Source organism: Euprymna scolopes, chromosome 43 (genome assembly GCF_053919585.1).
Source record: "Euprymna scolopes isolate OS-2025 chromosome 43, ASM5391958v1, whole genome shotgun sequence".
NCBI lineage: Eukaryota > Metazoa > Mollusca > Cephalopoda > Sepiida > Sepiolidae > Euprymna > Euprymna scolopes.
Window position 1 is genome coordinate 60,437,686 of NC_136524.1, and position 16,755 is coordinate 60,454,440.

General features: G+C 33.0%; 1 protein-coding gene across 7 annotated transcripts in view; it reads left to right on the forward strand.

Annotated features, from left to right (window-relative positions):
- The window catches only part of LOC145268357 (oxysterol-binding protein 1-like), a 273,488-nt gene that overhangs the window by 44,542 nt on the left and 212,191 nt on the right, over window positions 1–16,755 (forward strand). For 4 of the 7 annotated variants that reach the window (XM_080123882.1, XM_080123884.1, XM_080123885.1 and 1 more), the window contains exon 2: window positions 9,874–9,888. The exons of the other annotated variants lie outside the window; for them this stretch is intronic. In XM_080123882.1, coding sequence (XP_079980008.1) covers window positions 9,874–9,888 — 15 coding nt within the window. The remainder of the gene's footprint in view (window positions 1–9,873; window positions 9,889–16,755) is intronic. 7 annotated transcript variants of the gene reach the window in all.

The window sequence follows — 16,755 nt, forward strand, 5'->3', positions numbered from 1 at the left end:
CTTGCTGTTTTCCATTAAAATGAAATTTAGTTTAACGCCCATTTTACATGCTAACGTGTTAGAAACAGCTTTGCAAAATTGACTTAAAAACTAACCTATCTCTACCCTTTATGTATTCTTCTCTCTCTTTCTCGTTCATCTTCATCACTTCCTCCCATGTTTTCTTTGGGCTGACCCTGCTACCTCAACTGTTCTATATCTACTAACACTACAAATTTCATCCGTTCTTTCAATATGCTCATACCATCAAAGTCTCGTCCTGTACGCATCTCTATATACTGTTGTAATCTTCCTCTGGGGTCATCAGATCTAAGCCTGCCTTTAAGACTCTCATTATCCACATCCATCATACCATTCTCATAATGCTTCTCTCCATGCAACACATGTCTTTAACTCTCACTGGTCAGATTCTACTTTCATACATCATCACACGGCATACACATGCCTGATACTCTTTGATTGACAATGGTAACGCTCTGTTGGTTACCAATGGCAGAAGTTCCCTGAACCTACTCCATCCATTCCTAACTCTTTGAATAAAATTAGCACCTTGCCCTTCCCTGTACTTGAATGATGTCACCAGGATAACAAAACTTCTGAACGCAAACTGATTATCATCTCTCCGTGTTCTTCCATTGTACCACCCAGATAACAAAATACCTCTACAACCTCAGTAGCCTCTCCATCTGGACATATTTTCTCCACATCTTCCATCCCAATTGTCTTATGCTTATGCAGATCATTGATTTTTTTTAAATCTACGCATTTCAGGTGAAAACATTACATACTTATGTCAAATTAGTATAAATTACAAAAACTACAAAAAATAATCCAGTAGAGACATAATTACAAGTTAAAATAGAATTTATTGAATTATTGAGCTTTATTGTATGTTTTGATGTAGAAGAGTTGTGCAACCAATTCAGTATGGCAAACTAACCAAATTTACACTTCTAACAATAACTATGATATTGTCCTTTTGACCACTGTACACTCTTTAACCCTTATCCTCGAGTGACCGTGACCTTTGTGCCTTGGTAAGTAATGATTCCTTTGTAAAAAAAAAAAAAAGAAAAAAAAAAGCTCTTTACTTACATTAAGTGTTCACCATTTTAAAAAAGAATGTAATTACGGATTTTTTTTTTTTTTTTTTTTTTTTTTTTGTTAAAATAATCTAGTACATCTACTGGATAATTTTTTTTGTAATTCTTGTAATTTATATTAATTTCGACATGAAACCTGAAATGTGGTGGTTTAAAAGATCACTAATCTACACAGGTGGTTCTTGTTTACTCGATTTGGTAAATGATCAAATAGTAATTTAAAGTACAAGATGACTTTTTTATTTTTGTGTTTAAATTTTTTATTTTTTTTTATTTTGTACGTTTTGGCTTCAATCGAAAAAAGAGGAAGTCTACAAATCAAATGATGAACATTTTTGAAAGCACAAAATTATTTTGTGATAATGTGTCTTCTCCTTCACAGATGAACCAGGATATGATTTTTATACATTTACTTTGTTATAAAAGGGGGAAGGGGGAGTGTAAAAAATTAAAAAATATACAATAACTGTTTCTGTTTTAAAAAAAAAAAGATTGGGCATATCATAAAACTTTTTTTTTTCTTTCCATAATAATTTTATGTATTAAATTCATAGTAAAATCACCCTTTTGTCACAAAATTCTTTTACGAACATTTTTATTTGTTCTATATTTAATCTGTATCTCAAACCCATTTTTTTTTTCATTATATATATTTTTTCATTATAGACTTTTTTTTTTCTTTTGCACGTTATTCTTACAATGTTTCAGCTGATGTAATCTCTGACCTTCTTCAGATATGTCTTATCGAACTTGAGGAACATGTACAGAATTTCAAATGGAAAACTTTATTTAATCCACAAGGGTAGCTTTCTCTCCTTCCATCAGCCATGACCGGATAGAAGTCTTAAGTAATTTGTAATTGTATTTTTAATATTGCACCCCCACTGAGGATTGCACCTCCAACCTTCAAAAATCTGTTTCTTATAACTGATCATTACATTTTATTTGGCATGATGTCATTGATCCTTAGGATTTCTAGCAAATCAAATGTGAATGGCCTGACACTATTCAATTTTAACTTAGAATACCCTTTATGTTTTTGTGTTATTTTGATAAAATTTGAATATTTTAAAATTAAAATTTCTTTTTTATAAATATAAAATTTTTCACTTGTGTCAATAGTTTTCTTTTTCTTCTTTGGATTAAGACTTTTAGTGATGGGAAATTTTTTTTTTTTTATCTGAAATAATGTTAATGTTGTTCAAATTTTGTATGCACAATATTGTCTCTATGCAGCTTTCATGGTCTTCCCTTTCATGTTCTTTCCTGGATGTGTCACCATCTCTCAAATTGGTGGCTGCTTAGGAAGGGTGGGGGCATATGGATTCACAAGTATAAAAAAAAACACAAGACGCAAACTCTGACATTCTACAACTATCAGTTGCACTCTCAGTGTGTGTGTGTGTGTGTGTGACACCATCGATTTTCTGAACACTAGTTTGTAGATGCCTCTTTGTCTAGAAAAACCTGTTGGATAATTTATTTAGGAATGGATTTCTAAATGATAACATTATTTCAGCATGGTCTGTATTCTGCACAACTACCAAAAACTGGTTTATAACATAAAATTCATTAATTAAACTTGTTTGTACAAAAAATTGAAAAATATTTAGAAAATAAATATATAAACAGTTTAGTTTTTTTTATGGAAATGTTTGTATTTCTAGACTTTTGAATGAGGATACACATTACTTTTTAAAAAAATATTATGCAAAAAAATTCCTAACAGAAATAACTTGGAACACTTTTATATATGCACGCAAAAATAAGTTTTAGCAGAATTTAATGCATTTTAAAGAAATAAATTAACAAAATAAAACTCTTGTCTTTAAGTCACAGTTGAGGATAAACTTTTGCTAAGTTTGTTATTGAAAATCAGATATGTAAAAAAAAAAAAAAAAAAAAAAAAAAAAAAGTGTAATAGATTTAAAAACTAAAAAAAATGTTACATTTTTAACTTTCTGACCAAAAATTGACTTTTTATTTATTTTTTTTTTTTAGGTCCATATAATAAAGTATACGATTAAAAGATAAATAATTTAATCTAATGTTTGCTGTATTATCAAGAAAAAAGTTTCTAAAAAAAGCTCATTTAAAAGTTACTTGAAAATTTGTGCATTTTTTAACTTAAAATCAAGATCGGGTGTGAATTAGTAATTAAATACACTTTAATTTTTTATCAGAAAATAAAATTGAGTTTTAGACGAGTTTTATGAATTCCTTGTCAATTTCTTTGAGAATGGAAACAGAAAATTTTGTAATAGTCAGTACCGTGGGTCTATGGCAGTTGAACTTTATTTTGTTAAGTTAACAGTTCACATGACTTTAGTAACTGCTTTTATTTATGAGGTCATGCTCAGGTGAGGATTTTGTGATGTTAGCAGTTCACGTGACTTTTAGTAACTGCTTTTATTTACGAGGATCATGCTCAGCTGGGGATAAGCCAGCGATGGTTTAACTGAAGAATGAGAACTTTTCTATCGTTTTGGTATTACAAGGAATGGAGGTTGGAGAACTGGAGGAATGTTTGACACTTCTGTCTAAAATTCAGTATTGGTACCAACCCAGGTTAGATTTTAACTGCTCCCTCACACACTTTGGCCTAATATGTTATGATACGTAACTCCTTTAAATAATTTGAATCTGAAAGCCATAACAGATATTATAGTTTCATTTCATATCATTAAGTTTTAATTACTATTAAATTGCAAAAGTGTTGTTGGTATATCTAGTTAAATCCAGAGATAGAATAATTAAAAGAAATATAGGTACTTCTGCAGAGAAGTTAGTGTTGAAATAATGTTTGCTCATTCTCAACATGGGAAGAGGAGGGCGTTTTGTAACTATTCTGTGCTTTCACCTAACAATTTAATAAATTCAAGTTTTATATCTTTTTTAACTTGAAAATACAATTAAAAATATAGTATGGTAATTGTCTCTAAAAAAAAAAAAAAGTGTGCATATATATATATATATATATATATATATATATATATATATATTAAAGATAAATTGATAATTTATCTGGATTATTGTGGTTTACCATTCTGTTTAGCAGATGTTGTCTTCATATTTTGTAATATCTATTTGGCAAACATGCATGTACCTATCCAGAACTTAATTGTGGTAGAGGGCCCAGAGCTACATATCTACATCTGTACAAGTATCCATATCTACCTATATATGCCAATATCTATGCCTCTCTCTCTCTCTCTATCTATATATATATACACACACACATACATATGCATACATAGATTCACACTTAGATATTTACATATCTATTCATATGTTCTAATCATCCTTATATGCACATCTATGTACATGTATATCTACACACCTACCTATGCATCTTCACATTTACATATGCACATTGTAGCTTCCTTCAGTCTTGACAGACTATGGATACCCACTGTAAGGGTGTTTACACATGGAATTTTTGTGGTAAGAGTTGCACAAACTCCAACCACACTTCTCCTGAGTCAGCATTCTTAAATATCAGTAGCAATGGAGGTTCAAGACAACTAGAAACAATGCCGAGATAAACGGAGATCACCTAGAATTCTCAAACGATCACCCATCTTGAACTAGCTAATGTTGCTTAACTTCGGTGATTTGATGACAACTAGTGTGTCAACATGATTATGCCATATATATATGCATATATATATATATATATATATATATATAATACACACACACATTTTGCTCAAGTGCTTTCTTACAAGACAGCATCCCTAAATGTTGCATAAACGTATATGAGGGTATGTCATCCTTGATCACATACCCTCATATATGTAATATGCATAAACTCATGCACATATACACTCAATCTTGATATAAAACCATATTCGAACATCTATCCATGTACATACTTCACTCTACGCTTTCATATATCTATGCCCCCCCCCTCATGCATTTATATGTATACCTCCCTATGTTCACACCCATGCATATGCTTCCATATATCTACATGCACACATATACACTAGTCCCTCCATTTATGCATATTTCTAGACATAATACATTAGTTAATTTCTGCAAGTGTCTGTACACATACACGCATAGTTCCTATGTTATTTTTAGCGGCTCTATATAATGACTATATATAAAGTGCATATATTTATGTGTTCAGATGTCGTCTATGTTCATATGCTTGTATCACTGTCTGTCTTGTCTCTAGGAAGTTGAGTATGTAAATATCGATACATGCGATTATGTCTAGTGTGAATATTAATGCCAGTTTGTATATCTGATCATCTAGTGTTTATAATGTTTCTTAAATAGATGTGCGTGTGGGCAAATGTATATACAGTGCCACAAAAAAGAGAATCTGCACTTGTTATTTTTTTTTCAAGATCCACAAATTTAATCTAAATTTAATGTAACTCTTTTAACAACCTATACCTCATTTGATTGGCCTTTTATTCCTCTATAATTTTACCTGTTCATATTTGATTTTTAATTGAAGTATTTTAGTGTTCATGTCAATTTAAAAAATCGAGAAGGCAGAAAGAAACTCCGCAGCAACAAATGAGCTGAAAACCAGTTTAAAATATTCATCTTCTAGGCAACAAAGCATCTCTAATCATAATTGTTGTTGTTCCAGGTTAAACAACATAAAATTTAGTGCATATGACTTGACTTTCTCTTGGTGATTGTCAGGAGCTTATTAATCCCCACCTTTCTGGTTTATCCAACCGAAAAATCGTCCGCAGATTGAAATGTGATGAGAAAACAGTACAAATGACTGTGCAAAAGTACCAAAACACCGGCAGTGTTTGTGATGGCTCTAAATCTGGTCGTCCTAGACTTCTTACAAGGAAAACAATGCTTTCAAGATCCGCAGCCTCCTCAGAAACAAATTTGAAATGGCTCTCCAAATCCAACAACAGTATAATCTTGTCAAGTTTTTTCTTTCTGCAGTTAAGAACAGATTGAAAGAATTTCATTCATGAGGCTGTGTTGAAAGACACAAGCCAATGATTTCTGTAAAGAACAGGAAGTGCCTCTGGACTTCGTCAGATGCAATGAGGATCATGACGCTCCATATCAGTTAAAAGTGAATTTTAGCGATGAAAGCAAGTTCAATAGGCTAGACGGTGATGGTAGGCAGTACGTCCGAAGGAAGGGCGAAGAATTTAATCCTAAGTGTACAGTTTCAAAGCTGCAAGGTGATGGAGGTTCAGTTTTGGTGTTGGGTGTTATTAGTGCCAATGGTCGAGGGCCTATAGTTCGCTTGCAAGGTCAAATTAATTCGACATTAATATGTTGACTTAGCATTTTCTATCCTACTTCGGTTGGAATTTGAATGATAATCCCATCTTCATGCAGGTTAATGCTCCCATTCACACATCTGGCAATGTAAAGAGGTTTTTTGAAGAGCATGATATTGTATTTGGATTGGTCTGCACAATCTCTAGACCTTAATCCTATCGAAAACATATGGCATTACATCAAGCAACAGCTACGCAATAATAAAATTTCCAATCTGTAAGAACTTTGGACAAAAATTAGAAGTGGGATGCCCTTTCACCAGAATATTGCTGCAGACTAATTAAAGAGAATACCCCAAAATTTGCAGACTGTCAAATTATAGAAGGGCTATGCTACTAAATATTGTGTTCCTGTTGTATTCGTGTCTTATTAATGTTCTAAAGTTACATTTAAATAACAATCTTCCATGGTGTGGAGTTTTTTTTTTTTTTTGCCTTCTCGATTTGAAGTTAATTTTTTAAATTGATGTGAACACTAAGATATTTCTATTAAGTCAAATATGAACAGGTAAAATTATAGAGGAATAAAAGGCAAATCAAATGAGGTATAGGTTGTTTAAACAGTTACATTCAATGTCTGAGAGAGAGAGAAAGATAGTCACATGATCGATAACATAGCATTCAAAGCCAGGCGTAGAATACTTAAACCTATGCAGATTTTCTTATTTTCCATGAAAACTTTTAGTGCTTGTGCAGTGTATGATTAAAAACAAAATGCATTTTAAGTAAAAACACTTATGTACTGATGTGTCATGTTAAAATTAAATTAAAAAACTAAAAAAAAAATAATCAAGTAGATACGTTAGGGCTGTTTTATACGAAAAAAGAAAAAAAATTGTATATTGTTGATCAGCCATTTTCTAATTTGAAATTGCAAAAGTTAGATGCAAACAAGGGAGATAAATCAGCTTGTCATATAGAATTGTCTGTAATAAAAGAAACCAATAAAACTGCATTGTTTGATAAATTTTATTTTTTCTTGTAAATATTTTTCTATTTGATCATTTTAAAATTCTTTTTGTAATTTTGGCAATTTTTATTAATTTCAACAAGGCATGCAGTTACATACAATTATAATGCATGACATATAATTATACAATGTTTTTTTTACTTAAAATGTATTTATTTTTATATCTAATTATAGTACACAAATGCCAAACTTTTTTAAAAATTACACTGTCAACAACAGATTTGTTTGTGTGTGTGTTTTTTTTTTTTTTTTTTTTACTGATTTAGGACGACTAAATGAAAAAATTAGATTGCTCAAGTTTTTTATTATAGTCACATGTTTTTTTACGTTTTTGCTCACATGTATGTATGTGTGAAGCATTTTAGAAGTTGGTTGGGGTAAAATGCCATGTTTTGATTGGAAATGATTATTTTAATGACAAGAAGTATTCGGTTCCATTAGTTCTTGGTGATATTGTCAAAACGGGATCAGTTTAAAGTCATAAAACCTCAAAATCTTCCAATGGTTGATGCTCAGCATCCAAGAGGAAGGACTTGTTTGTGCAGGAGGAATCGATGCCTTGTAAAGAAAGAAACATCATCAATAGTCCTCTGGTGGACAGATAAAATGCTGCACATCAAGTTCGGCTTAGTCAACCAGTTCACAATGGCTCTGCTTCACTTACTTGTGCCAGGCTTTTTCAGGATTAACCATGGAGAAATTGAAAACTGGCATATTTGATAGTCTTCAAATCTGGCAGTTCATCAGAAATCAAGTGTCAACTTCCTTGCCGTCTTTAATAATGGGGACATGAGTTCTCTTTTAAAGCAGAATCGTTTTTTTTGTTTTTTTATCCAGAAAAAAGCAACTGCTTAAATCACTAGAGCACTCTAGTTTAATATTTACTTTTGCTTGAAATTTACTATTTTTCTTTAAAAAAAAAAAAAAAAAAAAAACTGATTTCATTATGTCTATAGTGGCACTATGCAAGGAGTTAAACAGCAAGATAGTTGTTTGTATTACATTTAAACTTTTGCATGTTAGTACAGTCAGGTAAACAGGAAATGAGGAGGGAATTCCAAAGTTTAAAAGTTTGAGGGAAGAAACTAGAAGGCTTTCTGACATTTACAAACCCTGATAGTGAATGAGATAGATTTTATCACCGGTTGGGTTAGTTTGGGGGGGGGCATAAGTGCTTTGAGTTTATTAGAGCACATTCCATTAAAGTACTTGTAAAACATACACAGATGCTACATTGTGACAATAGGATATGCGAAACCTATTAGAATGGAGATTCTTTTCCTTTCTTTCACTCCTTTTTTTTTCTCCATTTGTTTTTTTATTCGTTGTCATTTCTTCATCTTACCTTGCTTTGCTTTCTTTTCTTCTTCCCTCTCATGGCAGTTCTCTCTGAAAACTGAAAATATTAATTTTATCGTGAAAAAATTTATGATCCTTAGGGTAGTTATGAAACTTTTGTTTTATCAATTTCTCGTCTCCTTTCCCTCCTACCTGCACACTGTCTTAAGTTGTATTTAGTTTTTTGTGCTACCCTCTATATCAACACACGCGTTGGGAAACTTTCTATTTCAGCTGTTTTTTTCCATTGGCCACTCATCTCTATAATAAGCAATATTTTATTGGTGGATACGCATAATTTTTTTTTTGTTAAAAATTCTTGTTTAAGTCTCGTATTTACATAAACTGATAATATTTTTCCATTGCTTGCAAAGATGACCATGATCAGGCAATTTTGTGGGTCTGGGGATGTTTCATCAGTTCAAGACAAGCTCCGATGTATCTCCCACATTTAGGGCACCTCTAAAATGATTCAGTAACAGGGGTGCTGACTGATCTCTTTTTCTTGAATTCTTCAATGTGTGCAGATTCCTTAATCAAAATCATGACTGTAATTGTGGCTTGTGGTATACCAGGAACATCTATTTTTCCCCATAAGTTGGAATACAAACCAAACCGTTTTTAAAGACACCTTCTAGCTGTCCTTGAACCATTTCTGCTGTCCTACGGTTCTTTTGGACAGCTCATCATAAAGGAATTCTTTGGGGAATCTTGAATCTGACATGTGGCATATATGTATGACCTACCCAACGTTGCAGCATGGTGTGTGTTAAAACCGTCTGGTATCTTGTCTTGCAACTTGATTTTCATCAACCTATGGAGGCAGCGCATGGGGAAATGCATAGACTAATATCATTAGGAAAGACATCACTCTGCACTTTGCTCTACACTTAACTGAAGGTTAAATGACAAATGGTGTTTGAACATTTTTTTTTTTTTTTTTTTTTCTACCTTAATTGAAAACTCAGAATTAAAAATACTGTGGAAATCAGTGTTTGGTTCTTTTTATTAAAATATAATAAACAAAAAATTGAATAAAAGGATCAATAGACAAGTTTTTTTTTTTGTTTTTTTTTTTTTTGTTTTTTTTTAAACCCAGCTTGTACATAATTTACTTTTTTATTCTAGTAAAATAACGATATTCTTTTGTGAAAAATGTTAATAATTTTATGGTTTTTACTTCCAGCAAAAATGTCAAAAAGTAAGTCTGGGTTTCTTTTCTACATACTAATACTGACAGTGTTTTTCCTTCATGGTAGATGCTTTCACAGGATTTGTTTTCTTTTTTATAATTAAATCTTAATTGCTTCAGTTTTCTGTCCATTTTTTTTATTTATTTTTTTTTTTACCCTCTTTCTTTTCTTGAAAGATTTACTTGTTCATAGTTTATCCCTCCCCTCCTTTTTTTTCTAAACACATAGTGATGTCTTTCAAATATAAAGTAAAGAGCGCTAATACATATTCTACATAGATTAGATTTTATATCTTCTAAAACCATCACATTTTCAGATATACATTTTCCTTATTTATAGTTCGGCATTTGATTCCAGGTTTTCAGATCTTTATAATTGTTGTGAAACTTGCTGTTATTTTCCTTCTCTGTTCGATATGGTAATGGGATGCCTTATTATTAAAATGCCATTCTTTTCATATCCACATAGTAATGTGGTTTCTTTTTTAAAGGTTACATTGTTCTACTTTTCATTCTTTGTGTGTGTTTGTGTTTTGGGTTATCTTTATGATTATTGTTTGCACTTCGCCTCCGGTTGCTCCTATGTTTTTAATGCAATTCTTACAGTATCCCTTGTTTATTAAATTGTACAGATTAGGTAAAGAAAGCCCTCACCATCTCCCCCATGTTAAGAAAGCTTTTCTAAATAATGATTTAAACAAAAAATTAACATGAAGAGGGGCAACCGGAAGTGAAGTGGAAACAATGATTGTAAAGATAACTCTGTTGTACATTTATGCCATATCGCATGTTGAACACGGGTATTATTGTAAGATTATCAAAGCTAAACAGCATTGAGCCTGGCCTGTATCAGGTGGGTGACCATTTGAGAATACAAATTACTGTGTGTGAAAGGATGGCAAAATCTCGCCCTCACCCCCCCCCCCAAAAAAAAGTAAAAAACAAAACAACTTAGGAAGGCAACTTAGGAAGGCAACTTTTCATTCATACATTACTGGTTATGAATCGGATTGAATCGGATAACTATGTTCATTATAGTAAAAGGGACTTAACAAAAAACTCTTTTTCCAAAGAGTAACTTTCCTTAATGTTATGGTTTTTTAGGTCTCATTTTGTTTGGTAATGACAGGATAAGCTCTCTCCCTGTTATTTTTATGGCGACTGCCAACCAAGTGTCTTAATTTTGCATTTCCAAATGGTTAAAAAGTAGAATTCAGTACACTGGAACTTGTTCTTTAAGCACTGTGATCATGCCAGAGTTGAAACAAATACTCACACGTGTTGCCGCAAAACTTTCTCTTGAATACTCGTGTACTGTGCTTACTGTGGCAGAAATAGAAATTAAAAGAAACAGCTTTCTGAATCTAAGGGCTACTTTTTTTCTTTTTTCTTTATTTTTTGTCTCTGTCTCTGGAGCCGAGTGTCTACAGCTCGGTCGACACATTACTTTTAAGTAGCTGGGCCAAGCAGCATTCACCCCAGGACATTTGACACTCTCAATTGGTATTGCTCACCAGACTCATTAACCCTTATCCTCAAGTGGCCTTCGGGCCTTGATGACTTCATTACATTTAAGATGCTTTATCCTTGTTAACCTGACAACCAATCTTTTCAACATGCAAGCCTGTCGTCCTAAGAGCGGCAGATCAACTAATACCATTGAATGTCTTTATAGCTTGGAATAAGGTCTTCAAATTCGTTTTAGGACTATCCGACCTAATTAAGGTTCTTACAACTCAAGCAGAATTTCCAAACTTATCTCATTACAGTACTTTGATTACCTTCATACTTTACATAGCAAATGTTTTCTCTTGCTTTCCAGGGAGATAAACTTTTATTTTTGGAATGAGGAACTTTTGTTAGTATTCCGTTTTGAAACTAGTTTCCTTTTCATTCTTTTAGCTCTTCCGTTGTCTAGCCTTCTTCAGGTAACATGTTGAGCTCAAGAATGGTCATATAATTTTAAGCCCAAACATTTCTTAAGAGTTCTGCGGTTAAGTTAACTTGTTAAATTGCTTTTGAAAAAACAAAAAGAACTTAAGAATTACGCCAGGGTTGAACTCAATACCCAAAGATAACCTCCACAATTTAACAAGTTCCTACTTGTTTTGGCAATGTTGTAAATAATTGGTCATGTTAAGAATGATTGCACAATGCTATAAGCCAGTTCTAACTTGTAAAACATGATTTTAGCTTTAAATATAAGATCAAAACTATATTTGAATGGCAAGGTTATCGTTCAGAAATTTTATTGCCTTAGTCAGATCATTGGAGTGCAGGGTGGAGCAAATGCTAGTATGCTTGCAAGAATTCTTAATCGATGGAGCAAGTTAAAAAAACTTCTGCCATTACTAAGCAGCAGAGTATTACCAGTGTTTATCGAGAGAAGAGTCTATCAGGCATATGTATACAGTTTGATGTTGTATGGAAGTAAAACTTTACCAGTGATGTTTGAAGATATGCATGGTATGGATATGTTATGTGTCTTAAAGACAAGTTTAGACCTGGATCTTGGAATATTAAATCAAAACAGTATAGAGAGACATGTGCAGAACAGTAGACTTCAATGGTATGGTAATGTTGGAAAAAATGAATAGGAGTTTTGTGGTTTAGATGTAGGTTAATGGTAGTAGAAGGCTCAGTTTCCAGAGGAAGATCCAGGAAAACATGGAAGAGAGTGATAAGGAGTTGGACTTGAAAGAAAAAAGGATAAAAGATCTGGTCAGATATAGGTTTGGAAGTCAGTTTCTAGAAACTGTCCAACACATGCCAGCATGTAAAATGGATGTTAAACCAAATATGATGTAGGTGAAAACGAACCCCCAATTTCATTTCTAGTTAACATTTTTAATTTATTTAATATATATTCAATTTTAAAATGTCTGCATCAAAAATTTAATATTTTAATTCTTCCAAATATGATAGCTTAATCAGGTCCATATGAACATTCAATAGTCTTCTATGAAATTTTTTTTTCTTCTTGCAGTATTATATTGTCATGCATTTTTTTCTATCAAAGCAAAGAATTTCTAATTTTTCTGAAGAGTATATGCACAAAAAGTGATGTTATTGACATAATAATAACCGTTTATTTCTGCATAATGAAATGGATCTGTAAAACATATACCAAAATTTTAACATACTGTTGGAACTGTTTTACATGAAAAATAAATATTTGGATCTTGGAATGTAACTATACTGTTATATATATATATATATATATATATATATATATATATATATATATATATATATATTTATATATATATATATGTTTTTATTTGTTTTTGTTAGCGATACTTTCTTGAATGAATTCAAGTATTTATACGAAAGTGCATTTTTACCTAAATGCTTGTTGGGAATAATTTTCCCATTGACCAATCTGGTACCCCCTTTAATGGGGAGTGGCATATATATTATTTTTAAAATATGATTATCCACTGACACATGTTTCGTTGTCCACGACTCATCAGAGTAGCTGAATCTAGCGAGATTCGAAATAATCACAGCATAATCATGTTGACACGGTGCTGGATATGACCTTAAACTATATCTAGTGGTGAGGCCCCAACTTGTGGGCTTTGGGGTGTGTGGAGCCATCCTTTAATTACCATTGCTCCCAGGTCCACTCTGACCCGGAGTGGTACTACCTGTTAGGGTTCCAACTATGGGTTAAATAGAAGCCAACGTGAAAACAACAAATATATTCTATTAAAAAGATTTTCTTCAAAATCTTTGGATTCGGCATTAAATAACCTGAAAAGGGTTGATATGCCGTAAAACAAAAACAACCAATTAACCATCATGTTGACACACCAGATCACGCCAGATCACCGAAGTTAAGCAACATTGAGCCTGGGTGACCATTTGAGAATTCTAGGTGCTGTATGTACGCTCCGCTTATCTCAACATTGTTTCCAGTCATCCTGAACCTCCTCTAACTACTGGTATTTAACAATGCCGACTCAGGAGGCGTGGGGTTAGAGATTGCGCAACTCTTGCCACAAAATTCCACATGCAGGCACCCTTACGGTGGGTATCCATAATCTGTCAAGACTGAAGGAAGCTTTATTTATATATATATATGTATATATATAAATATATAATTATGGAAATCGCTCCAGACAAGGCATGAAGCCACTTGATTTAAGTAGCTAAATAAATAAAATTAAATAATATCTGCATTATCTATCTCCATCAAATATTCGTAATATGAACATTTTCCCAAATATTTGCTAATGTTGATATTATTGAGGGGAAAATCATATAAGTTGCAATTTATGTCATCGCCCCCCCCTCCCCGCCTTTTAATTATGCACAAAATACATATGAGAGAAATTGGTCTGTTATTATTCCTTGTATCAAATGTTTTCATGTAGTGCTATTACAATTGTCATTTTCTAAATGTATGGAATCAGCAGAACTTCTGGAAATTCTAAAGTTCTATCCTTCATCTGTTATATATTGCTGCTGTACTTGAAAATATTTCTATTCTATGGACATCTGGTGTGTACACAGACCCCACGATATTATTGTACCTCCTCTGTTCAGACTGAAACATACTCATCTATATACTATGCATAATCTAGTTTCAGAATCTCATAGTGTTTTATTGTTACTTGATCCTCATCTTGACTTTTCGTCCAAAATAACTTGCCTCACTACCAACATGGTAGTTCTTTCTGATCTAAATATTTAAAGATTTTTCTAAATGATTGTACTTGGCGTTTTGGACAGGAACAAAGTGTGATATCTGTTCTGATACCACACTTCATTTTTTTCTGTCCTCAGTCCTTCATAACTGAGACAATTTTCATTTTTGTTCCTATTCATGGTGCCCCTTTTTGGTGAGCTGGATTTTCCCCACATTAAATACTTTGTGTTTGACTCTGCCCTTGTGGAGAGGCAAGTAAATAGGAATATTGTAGTTATTTCATATTTCAATTTTCATGTTGATGTGACGCTGATTATATAAGCAGGAGTAGCCAATGGCTACATGGTTGTATCATACGACATTTAAGGTATTTAAAACATGTGGTGAAATGTTGGGTAATTTGCATGTATTATTCTCTAAATCCAGGTTTGCAAGTTTTTAAATAGCCTGGAATATTCCTTTAAGTTTATTGCTGATTCTTTCTGTTTTGAGCAGGTTCCAATCGACTCATTATTTGACAGTATCGGAGATGATACACATTAAAACCAGTCAACCTCTCTTATGTAGACACAAAAGAAATTTTCTTTTAGTGGTAGTCTCATATTTGGTGTGTATGTGTGTGTGTGTGTTTTTGTCTGTCTGTCCATTCCACTTTTTCTGAGAAACTACTGGCTCGATCTGGCTTAAATGTTGTATAGACCATTGTTATAAAGTGCAACAAACTAAGTATTATAGACTCCGTTCTATGCCAAATTAATGCACAAGAAACTATTGGATTGTTAATTTGATTCTGGTAGTAGAAACATATGTAACTAAGCAAACCAAAAAAAAAAACGGTAAAAAAAACATATCTTTATAAAAAAAAAAAATGTCTTCATTTTGAACATTATGATGCCCAAATGTCTAGTCTATCTGAAGAAAAAAAAAGGGACTTTTTAAAAATTTTATTTTATTTTATTTTTTTTTTGTGAACATTTATTTGTAATTTTATAATACTTTTTAAAAATTAGAGATATTTTAAATTGTTCTTATTTCTCAAGTTATATTGAAAAAATATCTTAAATGATGAATGATAACTAGTTAAGGGCCTACTTTACACTATTTCCAGCTACGGTATAATGGGAAATGTTTTCTCAATTATTAAATCATTTCTCTCTGATAGGCTCATAAGAGTAGTGGTTGATGGGCAGAAATCAGAGGCCCACAGTATTAATGCTGGAGTCCCTCAGGGGTCTATCCTGGGCCCGACTCTCTTCCTGATCTACATCAATGATCTCCCAAAACACATACTTAAATCATTCGTTGACATCTATGCTGATGACACTACCATCTATGGCAACACATCAAAGGCCATAAATGACAAGGTTCTCTCTGATTCTCTCTCCTCTGATCTTGAGCGTGTGGTACAGTGGGGGAAGAGGTGGCTAGTTACTTTTAACACATCTAAAACCAAGCTCCTATCTTTACATCATCAACGCTCTGATCCCCATCTGGCATCAATTGAAATGGATGGCTCTCGTCTTGGGGAGGCTTCATGTTTTGACAAGCTTCTGGGTTTAACCTTTACTCCTGATCTGAAATAACATGTACATCAAGTCTGTTGCTCAGGTCGCTGGGAAAATGGTAGGATCCTTCTACCGCTCCAGAAGATATCTTGCTACTGATGCAATTCTCTATCTATATAAAAGCCAAGTATGTCCAAGAATGGAGTACTGTTGCCACATCTGGGCAGGAGCTGCTAAAAACAGCCTATCCTGCCTTGACAAAGTACAAAATAGACTTCGTAGCTTAGTGGGGGATGCCCTTTTCTCTTCCCTGCAACCTCTCTCCCACAGAAGAGACGTTGTGAGCCTGTCTTTGTTTTATCGTTATTTCCATGGCAAGTGCTCGTCTGAGCTCCAATCTCTCGTCCCTCCTCGCCAATCTTTCACGGAAAACACCTGTCTAGCTGAAACCACTATCAGTAAGTTTCCCCAGTCTTTATCTGTGCCTAAATCAAAACGTAGATTCCATGAACAAAGCTTCTTTCTTAGAAGTGCACGCCTGTGGAACTCTCTTCCGTTTGCCTGTTTCCCACCTGACTACAACTTGGATGTCTTCAAGTCCAACATAAACAGATTCTTGATGAATCGCCCCCTTAAGTAAGACACTTTATCAAATCTCCAATACTAACGATTACTACGATACTATCCCATTGATTATTGTATACGCAATAACCCCTA